Below are 22,710 nucleotides of genomic sequence, written 5' to 3'. Positions count from 1 at the left end.
TTTAAATTTTATTTTTGGAATAAATTAATGAATAAACCTTCAAATTGTAATATTTCATCATTGGAAACAATATTAGCGACTCTCAAATGAAAATTCAGTATTAAAATTAATAAAAAAATCAAACCTCTAAATAGTATAAAACAAAGTCGCTATCTGCATCTGTCTGTTTGAGTGCTTAGTTCTTCTAAATTATGCAATGGATTTTGATAGGGTTTTTACTATAATTTAGAGAATTTCTTCCGTAAGTTTTACATATACAGTTGAACTTAGTTATAACGATCACGGCAATACAGTAGAACCCCGTTAATTAGAACCCCGATAATTTAAAAAAACGCGTAATTCGAAATTTTCGCCAAAAAAATATCCACTGAAATTTTTTTTCATACAAAATTTGTTTGTGTAATTCGAAAAACTTCGATTTTTGCGAAAATTAAAATATATAAAATGCCGAAAAATTTATTTTTACGTGGTTATACATAGCCCTAATTAGTATTATTATATTGTAAATCGGAATCGATTTACACTGGAATGTCGTATTTTTTTCCAATTTATTCGGAATATCCGAATTTGAAGGGCCGAGAAAATTCGTTTTACGTGGAAATTGACGTATTTTTACGAAATTTACTTAAAATATCTGAATTCAAAGGGTCGACTGCGACTGAATTCGAAAGCTAAATTTCAATTTACGCGGAAATACATCATATTTTTACGAATATACTTCAAATATCTGAATTTAAAAGGCCGGCCGCGTCGCAAATCTGCCGAGAAAATTCGATTTACGCGGAAATATATCGTATTTTTACGAATTTATTATAAATATCTGAATTTAAAGGGTCGGCCGCGACGGAAATCGGCCACGAAATTTCAATTTACGCGTAAATATAACGCATTTTTACGAGTTTATTTCAAAAATCTGAATTTCAATGATCCGGCGCGACTGAAATCGGCTCTGAAATTTCAATTTACGCGGAAAATATCGTATTTTTTACTAAATTTACTTCGAATATCTGAGTTAAAAGATCCGGCGCTACGGAAATCGGCCGCAAAATTTCTATTCACGCGGAAATTTGACGTGTTTTTACGAAATTTACTTCAAATATCTGAATTTAAAGGATCGGCCGCGAAATTTCGGTTTACGCATAAATATATCTATTTTTCGAATATCCGAGTTTAAAAGACCGGCCGCGACGTTAATCGGCCGCGAAAATTTGATTTACGCGGAAATGTGTGGTATTTTTATGAATTTGCTTAGAATAACTGAACTTGAAGGGCCGATCGCGACGGAAATCGGCTGCAAAAATTCGATTTAAACGGGAATAATTGGTATTAATACCAGTTTACTTCAAAGATACCACCCGAATTTGAAGGGGCGGCTGAGGAACTCACGAATTAACGAGGTTCTACTGTAGTGAGTTCACGGCTCACTTGTTGATGGCAACGTTATGCTGTATATATGAAAAAAATAATAGAGATCCCGAGTTCGATCCTGAGATCCTGGGTTCAATTCCTAGATGCGACTGAATCTTTTTTTTGTTTCAAAATTTTGTTTGAGAGTCGCTAACATATATTGTCTTAAAAGATTATGTACGTAATTCCTACAATTTACAGAAATTTATTCTATTTTTCTTACCATCAGAATTCAGGACCCGAGACAGTGTGGATCGATGGAGAAAAGCCACTATTCAAATGTTCGTTAATTTTGGACTCTACAATTTTATCTCGCGATCAACATCTCCACAATCTGTTCAGCCACGCTGAGAAATTAGTGAAATCACCAACAGGAGCTGTTCCTTCAGAAGTGGAGACTTGTAAAATACTTAAAGCTGCGCATGCGATGCATTCATCAACCCTGATTCAATTCTTACCAACCACATTGAACCAACTGTTTGAGCTTTTGGTAAGTACACAGTAAATAACCTCTTTTAACCTGATCTATGCTGCTGTTGCATATCTGTCCATCGGCAGCTATCCCCGTACGTGGATGTCGCATATGTGATCCATAGAGTTTCACTAAAACTCATACAATAGGTTAAAACCAATGACATTACAATACATCTGGACCCATGTTGTGGTCTGACAATGTAAATGTGACAAGTAACAAACACTCTGTTTCCAGTAAATTCTTAATTTATTTGCTGTTAATGTATGACAAAGATAAGCATTCAAAGAATATGTGCATATGAACATATTATACATGGCATCTGGCGGCGTTTTCGTATTTAAAACGATCTTCTTTCTACATCATGTGTTAAGATGACAAGATATGCTTACAGTAAGACGAATACGGAACCATGTACATACATATTAGGCAACCTACTGCCAATAGGTTGTCCTTCTTATACTTGTGTGTTGCTATGTTCACTATCTTGCTGTCTCTAACGGCGCTTCTTCTGGAAAATCTTTATAATAATAAGTAATTTGCATGTATTTACAAATTAAATGTTATTCCTTGGCTTTACTAGTGTTTTTCTTGTAATGGAAACACTTTCTCATCACACACAAAGACATTTTGGAACTTATTTACACATTTTGGTTAGAGATAGCACACAACCTCACGCAATGCATGACAGTTTGTTATTAAAACCACTAAATCAAAAGTACGACAATTACCGTGTCTTATGCTTGCCACTTTTGAGATCTCTACAACATGTCTATAGTTTGTAATGTCATTGGTTAAAACCGGCCGCATTAAGGGATTGCTTTGAAACGGCCAGCATTGTAAAAGTTAAATATCATCCGGTGATATATGATACGATGCTGATTTAGTAGCTTTTTTTAGTGTGAGTTTTTTTTGTTGATACATATACGTAGTTTAGAAATTAAAATTTTCATATTTTCATTTCAGGCGACAGTCAAAGGCACATCAGAAATAGGAGTTCATGTAGTCCGTTTAATGGTTCACTTGGTGCACATGATATACGATGTTGGAAGAAAAGATCTTCTGGAGAGCTACATCAAGGTAAAGGACTAAACCGCATCTACTCCGTTGTATCATAATATTATATATATATGAGATTTTTAAAGCATATAGTATAGACAACTTTTGCATATTTGATCCATTAAGTTCACAGTCGGTAAAACTGAAAATCTTTGACCATTTTTTACCTGGAACTCTAAAATCTGCTAAAATACGTATGAATAAAGAACAATTATTTATCGTTTTGTGCCCTTGGAACAACAAGGTTCCATCAGACCAAGCAATTTCATGCGATAATGGGCTCTAGAGAGAGTACTACTTTAGTGTTCAATATTGCATAACATTGCCAAGTCAGATGGAACAATTTCTTTGTTTGAATTTTTAATGTATTATTTTGCTTTATTTCAGTATGTATTTGTGTGTGTTGGTAACGGGGTTCACGAACACCTCATGGCCCCACTCTTTTCCTTTGTGGAGCCTTCCCAGCAGGACTTCCTCCTTGGCCACAAGTTCATGCAACACTCGGAGTTCTTCTTCCATATCATGACCAAAAGTATGGCACAGTACTTGTTTAACACTGGGAGAATCAAGGTACGTACACACTTTAGATTTGTAATAACTAATAACCAATCCCTCTTTCTTTAGCTCTCAGCTGAAGGACCAGATTTTATGTGAAACTATGACAATGTGCTTTCATTTTTAGATGTGCCGCAGTGAAAGATTTCCAGAGATCTTCAATACGCACATAGAGAAGCTAGTCATTGCTCTGGAGCCATCCTATATTCTTCAACAGCCAGTCCAAACTCACAGTATAAACAAGAATATTGCTATATTCTTAAAAGTATGTAACTTTAAAAAATAATTTCATTGTTTGTTATGCAGTATTTTAAATTGCAATGAAATTCACATTTACTATTTATTTATTTACAGAGATGTTTAACATTCATGGACCGTGGATTTATTTTCAAATTGATAAAGATATACATTGATAAGTTTAAGCCCGGCGATCCGAAAGCACTCTTTGACTTTAAATTTGCCTTTCTCCAAATTATCTGCCAGCACGAACATTACATTGCATTTAACCTTCCCCTGCAACACGATCGGCTTGCTGCGTCAGATTGGTGCGTCGGTAAGTAAAATATTAAATCAATATGTGAGTAAAATAAGTTGCTGTAAGTAGGAACCTAAACTATAGTGCTTATCTAGAAAAATAATAATGGATTTGTGAGCCACATTCCATTTTCAAAAATGCTTCAAACCAAATGATGGGGAGTTATGTCAGATTGAATATTGGGTGCGGAAAAAGGTATATCACAATGACGTTACAATATATTTAGATGCGCTGTAGAAATCTCAAAGTGGCAAGCAAAAAATACAATTGAAGTACTTTCGATTTTTGTAGTTTTAGTAATACTTTGGCATAAGTCATGTGTTTGAAGGACAGAATACGAAAACAGTGTGCAATATAGTTGTGATTGATGAATACTTGGAGCAGGTGGATGAGTTTGTGTATTTGGGAATTTTGGGTATGTTTACGAGAGATGGGAAGTCTGAAACAGATATTAAAAGAAGGGTAAATGCAGGTAAATCCATTAACGGATTTGTAGGATGCAAGGCCAAGGGTAAGGAATGGAGAATCAATTTCGTTTGAAATTGTGAATCAGATCGAGTTTGTCACAAGATTGAAATTCATTTAATTCATTCATTCAAGTTTTTCAAAGTCTGGTTTCCAGTAGTAATTAAGTTGAATTCAAGTGCTATTTTTTTTTAAATTGCGTGCGTGAGGCGGAATTCGGCAACTTTACCTTTTTTAAATGCATTAAATTTGCCATAAATATGTTTATAATTTATAGATACAGAAAATATGGCACCAAGTGAAGCATTTATCCAAAGGCATTTCTTGGCGGGAACTCTACTGAAACAAGTTCATTTGTCTCTGAATGAAGCTCCCCAGAAGCGGAAGTCGGCTTTATCCATTCTTAAAGAACTGCTGATAAAACATGAAATTGATGACAGGTATAAATGGAAAACTGCTAGAGCAAGGATTGCATCACTATACGCACCATGGTTACCCATAGTCTGTGGTCAGTATATATATTTTTTAAATTTTCTCAATTTCGCTAACATACAGGTGATAGCAGAGGGACATGAGAGAGCAGTCACCAAACCAGCGAATTCCATACATCAGCATGTTATGCCATCACATTGTCTTTTCGAGAAATAAAAATAAAATATTATTTAATGAAATAAATTAAAACACTTTGTTTTTACCACGATAATCTTTATTTTTTAAAAAATCGACATGTTTCGAGAACGATGTCGATTTTTTTTAAAATAAAGATTATCGTGGTAAAAACAAATTGTTTTAATTTATTTCATTAATAAAATGGTGCCACAAAGTGAATTTGCAAAATTTGAAGAAGAAAATATTATTTAATTATTCTTTCAACAACAACAACATTGTAACAATCTCAGATACCCTTGATAGTAAACTACAATTTAACCTTCATATACATCAAATCACAAATAAAGCTGCTAAAATGTTAGGCTTCTTCATAAGAAACACAAAACTTTTTAATAGCATCGATATAATGTAGAGTTGCTTAATGAAGCAACTCTACTTTGCCTAAGTACAAAGTCATCTGGAGTTTGCATTAGTTGTTTGGTCTCCATTTTACAAAATCCATATAAAAAAATGAAGCAATTCAAAACAAATTCCCAAAATATCTTTGTTACAAGTCATTTGTATGATTTAATAACTATGCAGAGGCAGCTTCATACTTTAAAATTGATTCACCAAGTGTACGGAGGCATCATAAGGATGCACTATTCCTGTATAAAGTAGTTAACAATAATATTCAATGCTCAGAGTTGCTAAATAAGATTCAATTCAATGTACCTGAGCGTTCAACACGCTCTTCTGTCCTGTTCAGGGTGGATCGATGCAAAACGAACTCTAAGCAGAATTCTTGCCTGAACGGACTCTGCAATAATTACAATAGCGTATTATCCAAGGTGGATATTTTCAATTGCGAACTTACCAAATACAAGAGGTCCATCAAATAATATTTCTCTGATGGTTTATGAATAATGTTATGTCTCTATTGTTTATATTTCCATTATGATTTGATTTATATTTACAACCTCTCTCTATGGGTATAAATGTATTGATAAATGTTTTGTTTGTAATGTTTCGTTTTATATAATCTTTTGTTTAGTATAAATTTTTGAATTCATATTCCGTTTTTACAAATTTAATTTAATTACATATTCCTTATTATGCTGTCTCAGTAGAGGTAAAGTCACAAGGAGGAAATCCATAATTGATTTTATTTTGGCTATATAATACTTATGTACAAACCGAAAGAAATGAAAACTGTCAATTTCCCGAAAATTAATAAATAAATAAATAAATTAGGCACATTGGCTACTTGAGTTCGGTGAATTGGTACATCGTCATCATAAATGTGGCAGTACGGCGCATGTACCAGTTTTAGTTTATTAAACCCCTCAAGTACATCTATTTGTATAAAGAATAGTGTTAGTGGCGGGTGGCAGTTTTATTTCGACATTGATGAAATTTTGCCCACTTGACCTTCAAAACTTGAGGAAGGTCACTGTCTACATTAGATTTTAAAAAAACTGCATAAAGCCCAGGCAATGCAAGGCTTTACGCAGAGTACGCAAAATTTTAGCTAGTGTATCATTAAATAATCATGCCTTCGTTAAATATGTACCTACATATTATTGAACTAAATGGAATTTTCTTTTCAGATAATATCCACCGATTGATTTTGAGAGACCCGTCTATTGAACACAACGGCAGTTTGAAAAAATCAAACGGTGATATAAATATTGTGGTTTCCGGAGCGCCCAACTCTTGCCAGCCTAAAGATTCCACTATTAATAGTAATATTTGCACACCAAAGAGAAATAGATTAACTTTACACTTTGACGAACCTAGTCCCGTTAGAAATTCTACTCTTATCAAAGAATCAACGTTTTTTATTCCATTGACTGGAAATCATGGCAACGGTAAGTCTGCAGTAAATTAAAATATATATTATTAACCACTGAACAGAAATTCCCCAGAAGTGTGATCTCTACCGATTCAAAAGAATACTGATGTCCTCAATTTACCTTTCGATTACTAGACCCAAGGCAGGCTAATAAAATTATTTGTTCAGAGAAATTCTATGTTTGACTGATTCCACCCGAAGTAAGATAAAATTGATCTTTCTCCGGGAACACCGGAGACACATCCACAACTCACTTCTATCAGTTTATCTCTTCAGTGTTATGCATTAAAATATTAATTTGATATCTTCTAATTCGGATGGAAGGTTTCTGTAGATATTGCGATTTCAATGTTTCATATTTTTCAGGCCTTTACAACGGAGCATCTAATGTTTCTCTCGAATCGGATGTTTCGACAATGTCAAATGATGGTTACACCGCTAACCATACTTCTGACACTACACATAGAATATTGGACAAAGAATCAGATTCTGTTAATCGGTATGCATCCAAAATACATATATATTTTCACTACATATACAAATTTCAATACATATACAAATTAATATTTTCATATCAAATTCGTCAATTACATATTATTTTCTTCAATTTATGTATGTATGTAAATTTACACAGGCATTTTGTGTACCCTTTGTTTTGCTTCATGCATATTTACAGATAGCTTTTTTTAAACAAATTTGTGTCTTTTGTTATCCAGTTTTGGGGTATTGTCAAAGAGTGAGATTCAAGATGTGTTGTTCTGCTTTTTGTTTGTGTTGAAATACATGGATGATGAACAATTACTGGAGTGGTGGAAGCAATGTTCCCAAAATCAACTTCATTCATTCTTCAGTGTACTCGAGTAAGTAATTTAAAAAAAATTGTTATTTTTTTTTTATAAGAACATTCCCGTGTTACGAATAATCTGAAGGGGAAGTAAGGGGAACAAGTTGCTTGTGCAACGATGGCGGACCCAGCTAGCAGCGGATCTAACCCGCAGCGCCTGGGTGGGAACTTCGATGACATTTTCCACTAGACTACTAATCTCTCGATCGGTTCCACACCTTCTCATCAATAAACTTATATTTCTACAAATTTTCATGCAGTTTTATAGAATGAATTTCAAAATGTCTTCTAAAAAAGTTTCAATACTTTATTGCCTTTTCACATTTTTTTTTATTATTTCAGAATTTGCATAGATAACTTCCGGTATGTTGGAAAAAAGATGATAATGGCTGATGTGAGGAACGGAACCCCGGAGAATGTGGCTAAAAGTAAACCATTGAAAGCGAGAACATTACCGGCCAGAATGAGTCCGCCTGATTTCTCTAAAGAACCTCCGTCACTTCCCGAAAAGAACAACACTGTTAACAGAGAAAAGCTTCTCTCTGTTAACAAAGGTAATTTTAATCTCTTACTTTACTTACTTTTTATTACTTTTCGGCATAAACAGTTGTGACATACACAACAAAAAAACAGACATAAATAATTAACTGATTTAAAACCAGCCTAGAAAATTTTATTTGCCGATTTCCACTGGCCAATAAGGATGCTTCATTTTTCTGTTACACTTCTGAAACAATCACAACTGGAATTTGAGCCGCTGGCATACCTAGGGTTAAGTCAGCTTGTATGTTAGGCCAAGCATGCAAGTCATGGCAACAGTTTCATCACTAAAAATATATATAAAGAACACAATTTTAAACTTTTTTCCACTTGTTTTTATTTGACCGTGACCGGTTTCAGCCTGTTAGGACCATCTTCAGACTGGTACAATTTTTGTCTTAAACTAGGGTTTATATACATAGGCAAATTACATTGAGGGGAGGGGTTAACATAATAGGTTGGTTTGAATTATGAAGGGTTTTTCGTGAAATATGATATTTCCCAAATAAGTATTGTTATTAAAATCAAATGAATTTATCTATAGAACTATGATAATTATGCCTATTAGGACTATCAATTCAATTCCACCACGAAATAACAGTTTCAAATATTAAAAAGTTTCATCACTGTTTTTAAATCCGTAAAATATCAAGTGCCTTGTGCGTGCCCACGGAGGGTGCTCCTCCGTATACTGCAATGGATTTTGAAACAGTGTCAAAACTGTTGCTGTGACAAAAGTCACCCATGTGCGCATGACCTTATTTATCTTAATTCACACGGTTAAAAAACTTTCAGATAAAGATAGTGGCGCGGAATCAGTGGTCAACATAGCTGGCTGGCTGGCCACTGAGGTGGGTGTGCTGGTATTGGACCGTGTGTGTCTGTACACGGAGCAGCGGGGGCCCCTGGGGGGCGTGGTGCTGCGCCCCTACCTGCGCCTGCTCACCGTGCCTCAGAGTGAGCTGCTCTACAGGCACCTGTTTGCTGCCATGCGGGCGTACATCAACCAGTTCTCTGAAACTCTGTTTACTGGTAAACCTACTTTATAAACCACCTACTTTGCTTTACCATACAAGAGTCCCAACAGTTAGATACTAACCGGATTCAGTGAGAATATGGCATTCCTATTAAAGAATGTTATTTGGCTGAAGGTAGTGGGGGGAAAGGAGATGTCGAAGTTGGGAATTTCCTGGCTATTCAAATCAGTCACAAAACATTGCTAAAGCCATTTCAAGCAATGTTTCGATTATGAATGGTGGTACGTATATCTACCACTTTAGTCACCAGCCCGAGATCTACACCTTATTGAACAATTAAAAAATATGAAACTAACACTACGGAGTCTGTGTCTTGTATTTTGGTAGTTAAATGTATATTTCAAACCCTATATCTCATGATGGAACTGATGTTACCAGTTGAAGTTATAGTTGCATTGGCATCGTAATCCCAGACATTCAAAGCCGTGTAAATCAAATAACAAACAATTGTCTCTCATTTCTAATATTATAAAATTATTGTAGAATTAACATAATACATATTATACTGTTGTTTAGCAATCTTCTAAGAAAGAAACAGTTGCGTATCTGCAAACATATGCTGTACATAATTCTTATGTTTTTTTAATATCTATTTGTTTTACATTGTTTGCAACTTGAAGCACGATTTTCATAATAACAATTTTTTTTCTGAATACCAAAATTTAAGATAATTTATGAAAATATAATTTTGCGTATTAATGTTTTAATGTTATTTCAACAGGTAATGGCCTCCTTTGTGGAAATCTAGTCAGCGTATTACTTAAAGGATGCGATAGTCATTTAGCAAGCCTCAGACAAGAGGCCACAGCCTTGCTCTACCTCTTAATGAGGGGGAATTTTGAATATACCCACAGGAAAGGGCTCACAAGAATTCATTTACAGGTAGATTATTTCATTTAGTTCCCATAAAAAAATAATTGTTTCCTTTTTAAATATACAGAATATTGTTTTAATAATATAATATGTATGTATTTGTTTTGTATTTCAGGTTATAATAGGAGTATCAGAAATGCTTGGGAGTGTAGTGAGTCTAAACAATACTAGGTTTCAAGAATCTCTATCCCTTATAAACAGCTACGCGGCCAGCGATAAAGTAATGAAGGGATCAGGTAAATAATTATGTATTACAATTATGATGAAGATATCTGGTTTCTCTAGTCATCACATGGACTCCAACTCCTGGCTTAATTGTACAATTTGTAAAGCTGAAAGCTAGTGGGCCCGGGCAGACGTTGTCCTGCCACAGACAGCCTTCTGTGTAGGGAAGTTAAAATTTGTGGTTTTATGTATTTTTGTTAACTGTTTTAATTTATGCAAGAAAAAACATGGCCAAAAAGTGCCTTTTATTTTATTTTGTGGATGTTTAGGCATGAATATTTAATTTTTTTTCAATCATTTTATAAATAACTTAATTTGCCACATTATACAATAAAATCATAACCGAAAATGGGTTCGTAAGTAGGAGATTTTGAACTTGAATTTTGAAGCAGTTTTCATGGGTCTTATACATTATTTTTTCTGGGCTTATAAAAAGATTTATCTAAAAAATACTCGATTATTTCAAAGGCCAAGATGTATTCTACTAGCAGTATTTAATTAAAGCATCTGAAACATTTCTAGGCGACCAAATTTTCAAACCAAAAACACATGATTTTGCATCACTACGTATGGCATCGCCTTAAGATCATTGGGATAATTGAACTGGATGACTTAAATTAAAGCGATAAATAAAAAAATTATATTTTGTACACAAAATTATAGTTTGCATAAATATTTTGGTTTGTACACAAAATTTGAATTTTTATTAAATATGTGTACTATTTATTGTTTCAGGTTTCCCTATAGAAGTGAAAGAATTAATGCGCCGCATCCGCACGGTGCTGGTGGCCACCGAGGAGATGGCGGTGCGGGGGGCAGTGGGCGGGGCGGAGCAGGAGAGGTTGGCCGAGCTGCAGCACACGCTGGCCGTGTCGTACAGGGCAACACCGCGCCTGCGACACGCGTGGTTACACACCATGGCTCAACACCACTCCAGGGCTCTCAACTATGACGAGGTAGATTCTTTATATTATTATAATTAAATAAGGTTTCCACGTAACAGTTTTCATTCTTAACCTTATTTACTCGGCTGTCGCATACGTGATCCTTCGGAGACTATCCCCGTACAAAAATGTCTCATATGTGATCACTTGAGACAAAGTTTCACTGGAACACATACATTGTTTCAAAATGTGCCGTATGGTGGGGTGGGATAGTTTGCGTTGAAAAGGCCAGCATTGAAAACTTTAAGATTTTATATTTGTTTTTTCGGTCCCTTTTAGAATGAAATGCAAAAATGCCCCAAATAATCCCACATGTATAATACATTATCAAACATACGTAACTTGAGCACACAGCAAAAACTGGCAAAGTCAATATTCTTGTTTGTTGGCCTATTTCGATTGAGAATTTTTGAATGGATGCGGGTTGATATTTCTGAAAGTTTTTTATTTATATTAATCCTAATTGTTTGCTAACAGACAGGGATTTTGACTTGGCCACTTTTCGCTGTATGCTCACGATGTAAGGTTTTCCAACATAAGAAGTTTTCTTTCCGATCCCTAGAAAAACTTTATAAAAGAGTTTCACTGTATTCTATTTAGCTTAACATTGATTATGTTTGTGTGATTTTGCAGGCAATGTGCTGTCAACTGCACATAGCGGCCCTAATAGCGGAGTACCTGCGCCTTCGGGGCTGCCAGACTTGGGGCGCCGAAGCTTTTAGATGTATTTCAACTAATATACCCAGAGATGAAACTGGCCTGAAAATAGATCCTGGTAAGTTTTCCATTACTGCCATTTGTATGTGTAAATTAAAGTGCTTCACTAGTTTATTTCAAACTGCAATACGGGGACGCCCGAGGAATACTTAACACAATATCTCTACACCGGAATGAAATGCAGAGTCGAATTAAAGTCAATGTAATGTAGTTTTTTTAACAGTAACATTATGGTATACAGTAGTGAATGGTGGAAGAAGTCAGAGACGCCTGAGAAAGACATTAGCAATTGCGGGAACCACTAGTACAAAATAAGAATAAAGAATGCAGCGAGTTCATAAGTTTGAGGCATACTAAAAAAGAAAACAAATTGACTAAGTATCATATTGATTTATCAAAATAAAAACATGATTGATTTGTGCTATTGGCAATCGGATAATTAGCGTAATTAGCTCTTCACAGTCAGGAGATATAAACTACCTTAAGTCTCTTGTGAGATGACTTTAATTTACCATAGCCTTGGCTTAAGGGAACTGCTGTGCGGCTCTTTTCATACAAAACATAAATTTGTATTTGAGTCCAAAATGCCCAGCTAAACTGAATTTTTTTTAATGTATGTATGCTACATTATGTATTTCTGTTTTAAATTACAAAATATAGGCCAATAAAGAATAAAAAAATTCATGATTTTAAAGGTAACTCGGGAGATTATTTGTGAGTTAATGATAATCGTTTAAAAAATAATTATGCTATATTTACAACATGAATACAATGAAATATATAATAAAAAAATGATTAAAAAAAAAAGCATTTTGATGGGCGTAAATTAAAATTACAATAGACCGATTTACTTTGGAAGACAAATTCGTTGTATATAAATTAAAATGTCTACCGAAAAAAAACTCCTTTTTTTGCAATTTTTTTTATTTATTTTTCATCATGCAGTAGGTAGGGCAAGATTAATTTTTAATAATTACAATTAACCCACATAAAATTCCAAAGTTGTCTCTAAAATCAAGCAAAATTAAATTCTTTAATGACCTGTATATCATAATTTACAATGCAAACAAATAAAATTACACATATTCTTTCTAGATATTTCAGTTTGAGTTTGAATGGGTGTTTTGGTCTTATATCCAAATTTAAGTTTTGTATGAAAAGGGCCACACGGCCGTTCCTCTTAACCCGTAAGAGTCGGTGAGAATATTCAATAAATAAATTACATAAAGGCTAACGTGAAGACAAATACCATACTCGATAAAGTGACATTTTGATGTTTGTATTTATCGAACCCAGTAGAAGTAATATCCAAAGGCAAAATAAATGTATAAGGTCGACACTGCAATTGCAGTGCTTCATAACGTGCAACGGCACAATTCTTCAACACTGCAATTGCTGTGCTCTGGCTCCTAAGGGTCAAAAAGCGTGTAGGTACCTATGTATATTTAAAACCAGTTTAATTGTGAATATGTAATAATAAATTTAGAAATTGAATAACAATAACAGTTATCCTAGAAGGTAATACATGTACTAAACTGGGTACTAGTAAAAAATAAATGTTTTTAATAAATAACGCAAAGTAAATAATTTAATATCAAATTATGTACATACATTGTGATTGAAGGTACTCATTTTCATTAGAATCACAGCTCATTTACTTTATTACTCAATCTTGTTTGCATTCTCCCTTATAATCTTTAAGTAAAAATGAACTCATAATTTTTTCAAATTCATCTACAGGACACATTTTTCCACAATTACCAATTTCTATGTCAATCGTCTCACCGTCTGCTCTGTAGAGAAATATCTGTAAATTAAAAATTAACTCCTTTGTAGCCTCATTTTGATTGTATGAAAATAAAATACTTTGTATACACCACTATTTAATCTAAAAAGATCCACATGTTTCGAAACCAATGGTTTCTTCGGCTCTTCATTTTATTTATTGAATATAATTTTGTATAATAATAACTAATTAATCACCTCTCATTATAATATTTTGTCTACAGGTCAATTTTTCAACTTGTCTAATTTTAAATTTGTTAATTTTCATTATATTATGTTTTTTTTTTTTTTTTTTTTTATATTAACCACACAGGAGGCCCTGAAAAAAATAATTTGGGGATGCTGTGTGGAGGGTCTTTTTGTGGAGAGGAAGGAGTGAACATGGGTCTTGAAGAGTCCCATGTTGTAGGAGGGAGGAAACACAGAGGCCGGCAGTTCGTTCCACAGCCGAGTTGTTGAACTTAAGAACGAATCGTAGAAGCGACCCGTTCTCATGTGACAAATTTCAACCGTGTACAAATGTTGGGCGCGCGTTTGGCGTGTATCCCGACTACGCACCGGTGCCGAAGGGATCAATGACGCTAGTTCCTCAGAGCATCTTCCATTGTAATACCGATAGAACAAGGACAGCATACCTACCTGACGCCTGTGCTCTAAAGATTGCAGTCCGCTTGTTAAGATTGAGGAATCTATCAAACGGACCGCCCGTTTCTGCACAGAGTCAAGGGTTTTTTTCAGGTATTTAGGGGCTCCGGACCAGAGATGGCTGCCAAATTCGACAGTAGGGCGCACTTGCGATTTGTACAGGGTCAGCAGTTGTGTACTATTAAAGTATCTGCGGGCCCTGTACAGTACGCCCAGCTTCTGAGAGGCCAACTTTGCTCTGGCTTCGATGGAGCCCCCGTACCTGAGCTGGTCACTTATAGTTACACCAAGCATATCAATGGAAGGCCTGTTCGGAAGATTGCTTCCGTTGAAGGAGACTAGATTATCATTTGGATCCCTTTTAGACGTAATCAGACAGCATTGGGTCTTTGAAACATTAAATTCGACGAGATTATTTTTACCTCAGGAGGAAATACTCTCGAGATAACCGTCCATTCTCTGCTTCAAAGCCCTCCGAGCCGTTGGAGTTTGTGTGCCCTTTGGGGGCTTGTCAAACAAAAAGCTATCATGAACTGTACTGTGCACATGTTAAAAGGTCATTGATGTGCAACAAAAACAAAGTCGGAGACAGAACCGATCCCTGTGGGACGCCAGCATTTATGGAGTGTGAGGAAGAGGTAAAACCGTCAGCAACCGCCTGAATCGACCTATCCCTTAAAAAGTCAGCAATCCACGTACACAGGGATGCGGGAAGTCCGTAAGAAGGCAATTTGTTGACAAGTCCTCGGTGCCAGACCCGGTCAAAGGCCTTGGATAAGTCTAGTGCAACCGCTTGGGTCTTACCGTGACGTTCCAGGCACCGCCCCCAAACATGCGTCACATACGCGAGAAGATCACCACACGAGCGGTTCCGCCGGAATCCGTATTGGCGGTCATTTATAATTTTGTTCTTCTCGAGGTATGTGAGCAGTTTGTCGTTGATCACACGTTCCATCACTTTGGACAGAACTGATGTGATCACTATGGGGCGGTAGTTGGCCGGGTCGGAGCGGTCTTGTCGGACCTTTCTTGGGAATAGGGTGAATGACCGCTTTTTTCCAACCAGAGGGCACAGTGCCTCACTTCAGGGACATTTTGAAGAGCTTTGTCAAAACTGGAACTATTTCCGCAGCACACCTCTGCAATACCAGGGCAGGTATTCCATCAGGTCCACTAGCTTTGTTAACATCGAGCCCCCGTATGACGTGGAGTACATCCCGATGCCGGATCCTCAGCTTTTTCATATAGAAGCCGCAGTGAGGAACCGACGGCGGAACAGCACCTCCGTCATCGAGGGTCGAGTTTTCCGCAAACATTTTCCCTAATAGGTTAGCCTTTTCGGTGGCGGTGTTTGCTAGTGAGCTGTCAGGTCTGGTAAGAGGTGGCAAACTGGGTTTGCAAAAATTCCGACCTATTGAGCCCGCAAGCGACCAGAATGCTCTGCTGCCATGCGGGCAGGCAGCCAGCTTTTTGCTGATCTGCAGGTCGTGTTCGAATTTTGACCTATTAATGATTCTCTTGCATTCCTTTGCCGATTTGTTGTATGCTGATCTGCTTTCGGGCGTTCGAGATGTGTTGTAGGCTCGGTAAGCCGCGTTTTTTCGTCGAACGGCTTCGGAGCATTGTCGACTGAACCACGGCTTTGAGCCCACACCAGTTTCCTTAGTAGTCCATTGTATGAAGTCATCCATCGCCAATTTGATGACTTCACCAATCTCCTGGGCACATCTTGAAGGGTCCGAAGTCCGAAAACAAACAGCTGACAACGGAAAAGCGTTGAAATGGGCCCGCATACCAAACCAATCTGCTGACCTATAGTGCCACACTTCACATGTTTATGCTGACGAAGAAACCATTGGTTTCGAAACATGTTGTTCTTTTTAGATTAAATAGTGGTGTATACATACAAAGTAATTTATTTTCAAATGATAAAATTTAAGTGGTCAGTAATAAAGATTTTTTTTTAATGCATTTAGTCATTATGCAATGTCTTGAAATTAATATTTGCAGGAATCACTCTGAAATCCCATTTGTGAGCCACAATATATGTAATCAGATTTTTAAAATGTATGGGAATAGTCCTATAAGTTTCCAATGTCTTCTAAATGTATAAAATCCCCACCCATCAGTCAGTAATTAATTACCACCATGTCAAAGAAAAACTATTCACAGACAAAATTATTATTAGTTAAAAATGATTTATTTACCTTCAATGCATAGTCGGTTGTCATCAATCTCAAATGTAATTCGATAACAAGAGATGAGCCAAAACTCTCTTCGTAGAGGTCCAAGTTTTCTGTAGCTGCCAAAACTGCTGCTATGTTGTGTGAATATGCGGAATAGATTAACATTTTCATTCCTTCAACTCCCTCGTCGTCTAATTTAATTTTTTCTTTAGAATCGTCAAGGACCTTTTCTAATATAGAACCTATAACAATAAAAGCAATACTATGTATGTATAATGTATTTAGTTAAAAGTTTTGATCAGTGGGGGAAGGGGTGCTATATGAATGTTTTAGGGGGCAATAAATAATTATTAATATTTGTTACAATGTTTTTTCTCTTTTAAAAAATCTTCTGTCATTTAAAAAAAAAAATAATTTGCAACCCTGACTTTCTAAGAAAAAAAGATGGCAACACTAGCACAATTATGAACACGTTGCGGATTGAAGTTATAGTTAATTTGTGTTTTTGGCAGCTTGTACTATATTCGTAATTAATGAACCTGTTGTGAACTTCCCCTTGTAAATATGCAAATTTCACTTAAAAGGTATTTTTTGACTCTGAACTAAGAAATGTTCACCTGCGGCGCTTTTCCCTGTGGTGCCGAATTATTTTTTTTCCTTCAGCGGGGTGCGTAGAGATTAACCTTTTGAACGCGTTAATTTGCTCCGTTTTATCTATACCCGTACGCGGTACATATTTTCAAATACCTATGCACGCAATTAAATGTCAAATTATAGCATTCTGGCATGATTTATTGGACTATATATATGTTTATAAAAACAAAAACATATAATTTCATACAAAGACGTACCGTATCTTTTGAATGTGGTCCCGCCATTCACTCGGCGTCATAAATAAACCACTCTCGGCGTGTGTGATCTTAGGCCACTGCGTTGATAGACACAAGTGGGACACCATGATCACTTATCATTCTTAGTTATGAAAAGTTGTGAATGACATACTAGTACTAACGCCATCCGTTGACAAAAATGTAAACTAAAGGACTAAAAGGCGCGAAGAGGCGCACTTGACTATCGATCTTTTTTTATGAAATAAAATTTTATTTTTGAGAAATTCTTGTAGATGTCAGCATCGTGATAGTTCTACGAATGTCCAAGTGAGCAAGAAATACATTTATGACGAAAGAGCGCTGGAATATCGGCCGTCAAAGTTTCCGTATCAACTGTTGATACAGCCGCGTGTGAGTATAGACTTTTTGCCGTAACAACAGTTGATACGGCCGCGTGCAAAGAGTTAACAAGTGGTGCTACAATTAGAGGAAAAATAATATCTCGTTGAAACTTGTTCCACTACTCGAATGCGATAAGCAGTGCTTGTAGACCAGATTCATTAGTTTTAGTTAGAGCGTTGGGAGAGTTGAAGTCAGTTGGAGGTAAAAAAGCGGAACTTATTTATTCACTTCATATCTCATCTAAATATAATACATCAATGGTTGAAGTAGGGCATTGTAAAAATAAGATTGAGAAACACTGGTTTTGATGAATTGTATTCTTATTTACCTGCACTCAATCTTCTCATATTTGTGTTGTAAAACATATTTTTATATTCCAGCTTAACAACATCCATTATCTCATGTTCTATTGTTTTAAACCACTCAGGGCCCGTGATGTCCATATTTTTCTAAAATAAACAAAATTTTATCAGATAGTACAACGATGAAATAAAATGGCATTAGTTATAATATGTAACAAGTTTGTTATTCACACCTCAGCCAATAAAAGGTTCCACAATTTCTTCACTTGAAATGGTTCCGTAATAGTGGCACCGGTATAATTACTTAAACCTTGGTACAGATCTTCGTATAGGAAATTGGTTTTTTCCAAAAAGTCTCTGTTCACTTTTTCCCTTTCTTTCATATATTTACCGCAATTTTCTGGATACAACATCTGAAGAGATACAAAGTAATCATTCCTTTTATTAGATTATAAAATTATTGGGATGTAAATATTATTACTGAATCAAGTTTAGTGCTAAGAACAGCCTAATCTTTGCATCAGTAATTATTTTCTTTAATTCATAAGATGAAAATATGCATACATAGTCTTCGCTCTTTTCCAAATTGAAAAAAGGTACCGGCTGCCAAGCCAAATCAGTCCACATTTCTTCACTGGGAACCGGCCACAATCCCGCAAGAACAAGTAATGCACTCATTTTGGTAATATCGTTGTCTGTGGTCTGCATAGAGAAAACGTTTTGCACATAGTCCTTGGTTAAAAAGTCATCGTACAACTTTCGTAATGCTGTTCCCGTTTTAAACATAGTCATCTTTCCTTTCTGAAAATTATAATTTTTATGATCTTAATAATATAAAGATGTTCCTAATTGAAGCATTGGATGAAAAAATGGTGTTATCGGCCAAACGCTGTTTATTTTGTTATTAGCTCAAACGATAGTCTGTTTTCTGTTTTACCGCCTGACAAAAACTCATCTCAATCTGACATTAGATATGTATTTAGATAGATTAGTGACGTACGCAGTTCTTCCGTCCACCCGGTTCACCGCAAAACTTCTGCCGGGCAATCGGACGGTGTGAAGTCAACTTGTCATTTCTTGCGATGTTTTGTTAAAACCAAAAAAATATATACATGTCAACTTTTTTGTTTTTATGTTAATGTTTATTTTGCATATTGTATACTTCTTTATTTTTGACTCTAATGAAATAATGTTTCTACTTTCTCATTAAATTTGTTTGATTGTTGGAAAAAGTGCATATGGGGCCGTTCAAGTATTACGTAAGCAGATTTATTACAATTATTTACCCCCTCTCCCCCCTTGTCACCAAAAGTAAGCAAAGCTCTTACCCCCCCCCCCATGCTTACGTAAAAATTGGTACCTATATGCATTTTTCTGTAAATGTATTCTGTTTTTGTATTGATTCATAAGCAGCACTTATAAAATAGACTTAGGGTAGAGGACTTTAATGCACATAATATTCATTTAAACAAACTAAGCGAGTACCTAAACGTATCAATTATTTGTGGGAATCCCCGAATATGTACATATTCGGTTTTCAAACATAGACAATGTGTGGGTTGCCAATGTGTAAAAAAAAAATAACTACTGCTGAGCAGTGCTGACGTAATCACTATCTCGACCCCCACACCCCCCATGTCATCAAAAATAAGCAAAGCAAAGACCCCCCTGCCCCCCTATAGTGCTTACATAATACTTGAATGGTCCCTATGCAATAAAATGCATTTTGTGAATATTTAGGACGGGTTGTTTCGGAGAATTTGAACAATTCATCAAATTTCCACATTCATTTCCGGGTTCTGTGAAAGTCCTATTCAAGTTCTGTTATTATATCATTATAGGCTAGTTGCTTGACAGAACTGAAATAAAAACAGAACTTGAAAAAATCTTTCGCATAACTGGAAAGTGAGCATTGAAAAATATTTTCAAAAAAAGTCAAATTTGTTTTCATTTTTACTCCAAATATTGTCAGGAATGACTGGTTAAAGTATGTCAAATACGTCCCTTAACTCTTTGCACGCGGCCGTATCAACTGTTGTTACGGCAAAAGTCTATACTCACACGCGGCTGTATCAACAGTTGATATGGAAACTTTGACGGCCGATATTCCAGCGCTCTTTCGTCATAAATGTATTTCTTGCTCACTTGGACATTCGTAAAACTATCACGATGCTGACATCTACAAGAATTTCTCAAAAATAAAATTGTATTTCATAAAAAAAGATCGATAATCAAGTGCGCCTCTTCGCGCCGTTTAGTCCTATAGTTTACATTTTTGTCAACGGATGGCATTAGTACTAGTATGTCATTCATAACTTTTCATAACTAAAAATGATAAGTGATCATGGTGTCCCACTTGTGTCTATCAACGCAGTGGCCTAAGTACACACACGCCGAGTGAATGGCGGGACCACATTCAAAAGATACGGTACGTCTTTGTATGAAATTTTATGTTTTTGTTTTTATAAACGTCTAAGAGTGTTGACACACGAGGATTTGTTTTCATATTGTGGAGAATAATCTGTTCTGTCTATATAGTCCAATAAATCATGCCAGAATGCTATAATTCGACATTTAATTGCGTGCATAGGTATTTGAAAATATGTACCGCGTACGGGTTGTTTATTGTTTATTGTGGTATTTTAAGTAGGTACATAGTTATCTATGTCCTAATACAATCCTTATATACATATAAATATACATATAATTATGGTAACACATTTAAAATGAATCAATCACATATTTTCTTAATTTAATTTTAAATGTTTTTATGTTTTCTTCTGATTTTATTTCTTCTGATAGCTCTCCAAATATCTTCAACGCTCCGTACATCAATGACTTTTGACTCTGTGTTTTTTTCCTGAGGGGAGTCTCAATTCATTTCTTTTCCTAATTTTGGGTATAGATAAAACGGAGCAAATTAACACGTTCAAAAGGTTAACACCCTGTATATCGAATAATAGATAGTTTTCCCTTGTTTTGGAATCATTTTCAATCACCTAACATAAAGATTCATTGAAATGTAATCTGGTAAAAACTTTGAATGCGACTATCTCAGAATGCAATTTTAGGTGACTCCTCTTTTCCGCCCAATGCTTCAATTGATAAGATTTACAAACATATTATGTTTCTTTCAATATAACTACAATCTACCACTTACATTAGTCAAAGCATTGTATCCATGCGGGTAGAACTTGTCACTATGATTGTCATTACGTGGAAATATTTCCACCTCATCAACAGTCGGCGTTCTCTCTCCATGGCTGAAGATCTTCCAAATTCAAGTAAATTATTAATTTATTTATGCACTTATTTTGATTTGTATCACATTAAAAAACTTAATTAAAAGTAATTATTATTCTTACCACATGGACCTGGCTCAATTTAGTGTTTTCCCCTGAAGATCTGTTCACAATGAACACCCCACATAGAGCTATAAAAATTGTATATATTTATTTTTCATTTCAATATTATTTGTGGCATTGTTAAACGTAACTTGCATTATAACAACAATTGAACAATAATTACATAAGCGGAAGTCTGCATTATAGGTTACACATTGATAGAACATGTGCCGTGTTTGTAGTTAATTACTTTATACTTTGTTGTTAGCATGTGCTGTTTTATTTCAATAATTTTTTAAATATTTTTAGTACATTTTTTCATTAAATGCTCTCGCACTGTTGTGAATAAATTTAATATCACTACACATTATGTATTAATTTGAACAATAAATTAATGAACAATCACATGGCAAATAATTAAAAAATTCCATCATAAGAACATTGCAAAGTTGTTATTTTTACTGTTCCACTGCATAATAATGTGATAAATACTTAAAACTTGTAATGTAAGATCATTGTTTACTTAATTGGTATTGATCAAGATGCACAAACCTCCAATAATGCCCACTATAACAAGTCCAGCCACAAAATAGCACGAACGGTCTGCTTTCATCACTGCTGTTAGTAGCCAACTACTTCCTTTAATTAATCATCACTGCATTTGACATTCGCGTCCCTGCTTCAGGGTGACCATCCACTATTCTTCTCTCTTGCAATAAATTATTATGAATACACAGATACGATGATGTTTGTTACGTCATGTCATCAACTTATTTAGGGCTAGCTGATATTTATACAGTTGTCGAAAAAAAATGCTGACAACAAATAATTTTATTTATTGAAATGATTGTTTTCTTTATTGACTCATTACCAACTACTCATGTATGTCTGGCAATAAATTAATTCACAATGCGAGATTTTTTCCTTTGCTAAAAAAAAATTTTTTTTTTTCTTCATTTTTAGAAAAACTTTCTGCCAATCACAATCTGTGTGAACAACTTGATGAAATCTTCTTGGTTAAAGATTTATGAGCTTGCTATCACAATGCCAGGCAATTGTGTGTGCAAATAGAAAATTAAGCCTGCTGAGTGTTATTTTTG

At 35.2% G+C, this 22,710-nt stretch overlaps 2 protein-coding genes across 3 annotated transcripts in view; one reads left to right on the top strand and one right to left on the bottom strand.

Moving 5' to 3' along the window:
• Positions 1–22,710, top strand: part of Ziz (dedicator of cytokinesis protein Ziz) — a 71,036-nt gene that overhangs the window by 15,682 nt on the left and 32,644 nt on the right. For both annotated transcript variants that reach the window (XM_089651414.1, XM_089651415.1), the window contains exons 13-27: positions 1,637–1,897; positions 2,846–2,959; positions 3,326–3,508; positions 3,621–3,758; positions 3,848–4,046; positions 4,771–5,001; positions 6,692–6,952; positions 7,303–7,435; positions 7,653–7,796; positions 8,123–8,334; positions 9,116–9,352; positions 10,079–10,239; positions 10,346–10,466; positions 11,191–11,411; positions 12,033–12,174. In XM_089651414.1, coding sequence (XP_089507540.1) covers positions 1,637–1,897; positions 2,846–2,959; positions 3,326–3,508; positions 3,621–3,758; positions 3,848–4,046; positions 4,771–5,001; positions 6,692–6,952; positions 7,303–7,435; positions 7,653–7,796; positions 8,123–8,334; positions 9,116–9,352; positions 10,079–10,239; positions 10,346–10,466; positions 11,191–11,411; positions 12,033–12,174 — 2,758 coding nt within the window. The remainder of the gene's footprint in view (positions 1–1,636; positions 1,898–2,845; positions 2,960–3,325; positions 3,509–3,620; positions 3,759–3,847; positions 4,047–4,770; positions 5,002–6,691; positions 6,953–7,302; positions 7,436–7,652; positions 7,797–8,122; positions 8,335–9,115; positions 9,353–10,078; positions 10,240–10,345; positions 10,467–11,190; positions 11,412–12,032; positions 12,175–22,710) is intronic.
• LOC149424283 (venom acid phosphatase Acph-1-like) lies at positions 13,687–22,362 on the bottom strand. The gene is made up of 8 exons (XM_089651417.1): positions 22,163–22,362; positions 21,632–21,699; positions 21,427–21,537; positions 18,831–19,067; positions 18,500–18,679; positions 18,293–18,413; positions 16,754–16,974; positions 13,687–13,923 (listed from the first exon to the last, which is right to left on the bottom strand). The coding sequence occupies exons 1-8, from the start codon at positions 22,221–22,223 to the stop codon at positions 13,783–13,785; spliced, it is 1,140 nt and encodes a 379-aa protein (XP_089507543.1). The 5' UTR covers positions 22,224–22,362; the 3' UTR covers positions 13,687–13,782.

The sequence above is a fragment of the Hesperophylax consimilis genome, chromosome 4 (genome assembly GCF_061612785.1).
Source record: "Hesperophylax consimilis isolate HC1 chromosome 4, BYU_Hcon_1.0, whole genome shotgun sequence".
Lineage (NCBI taxonomy): Eukaryota > Metazoa > Arthropoda > Insecta > Trichoptera > Limnephilidae > Hesperophylax > Hesperophylax consimilis.
This window is presented reverse-complemented; position numbering and strand designations above follow the sequence as displayed.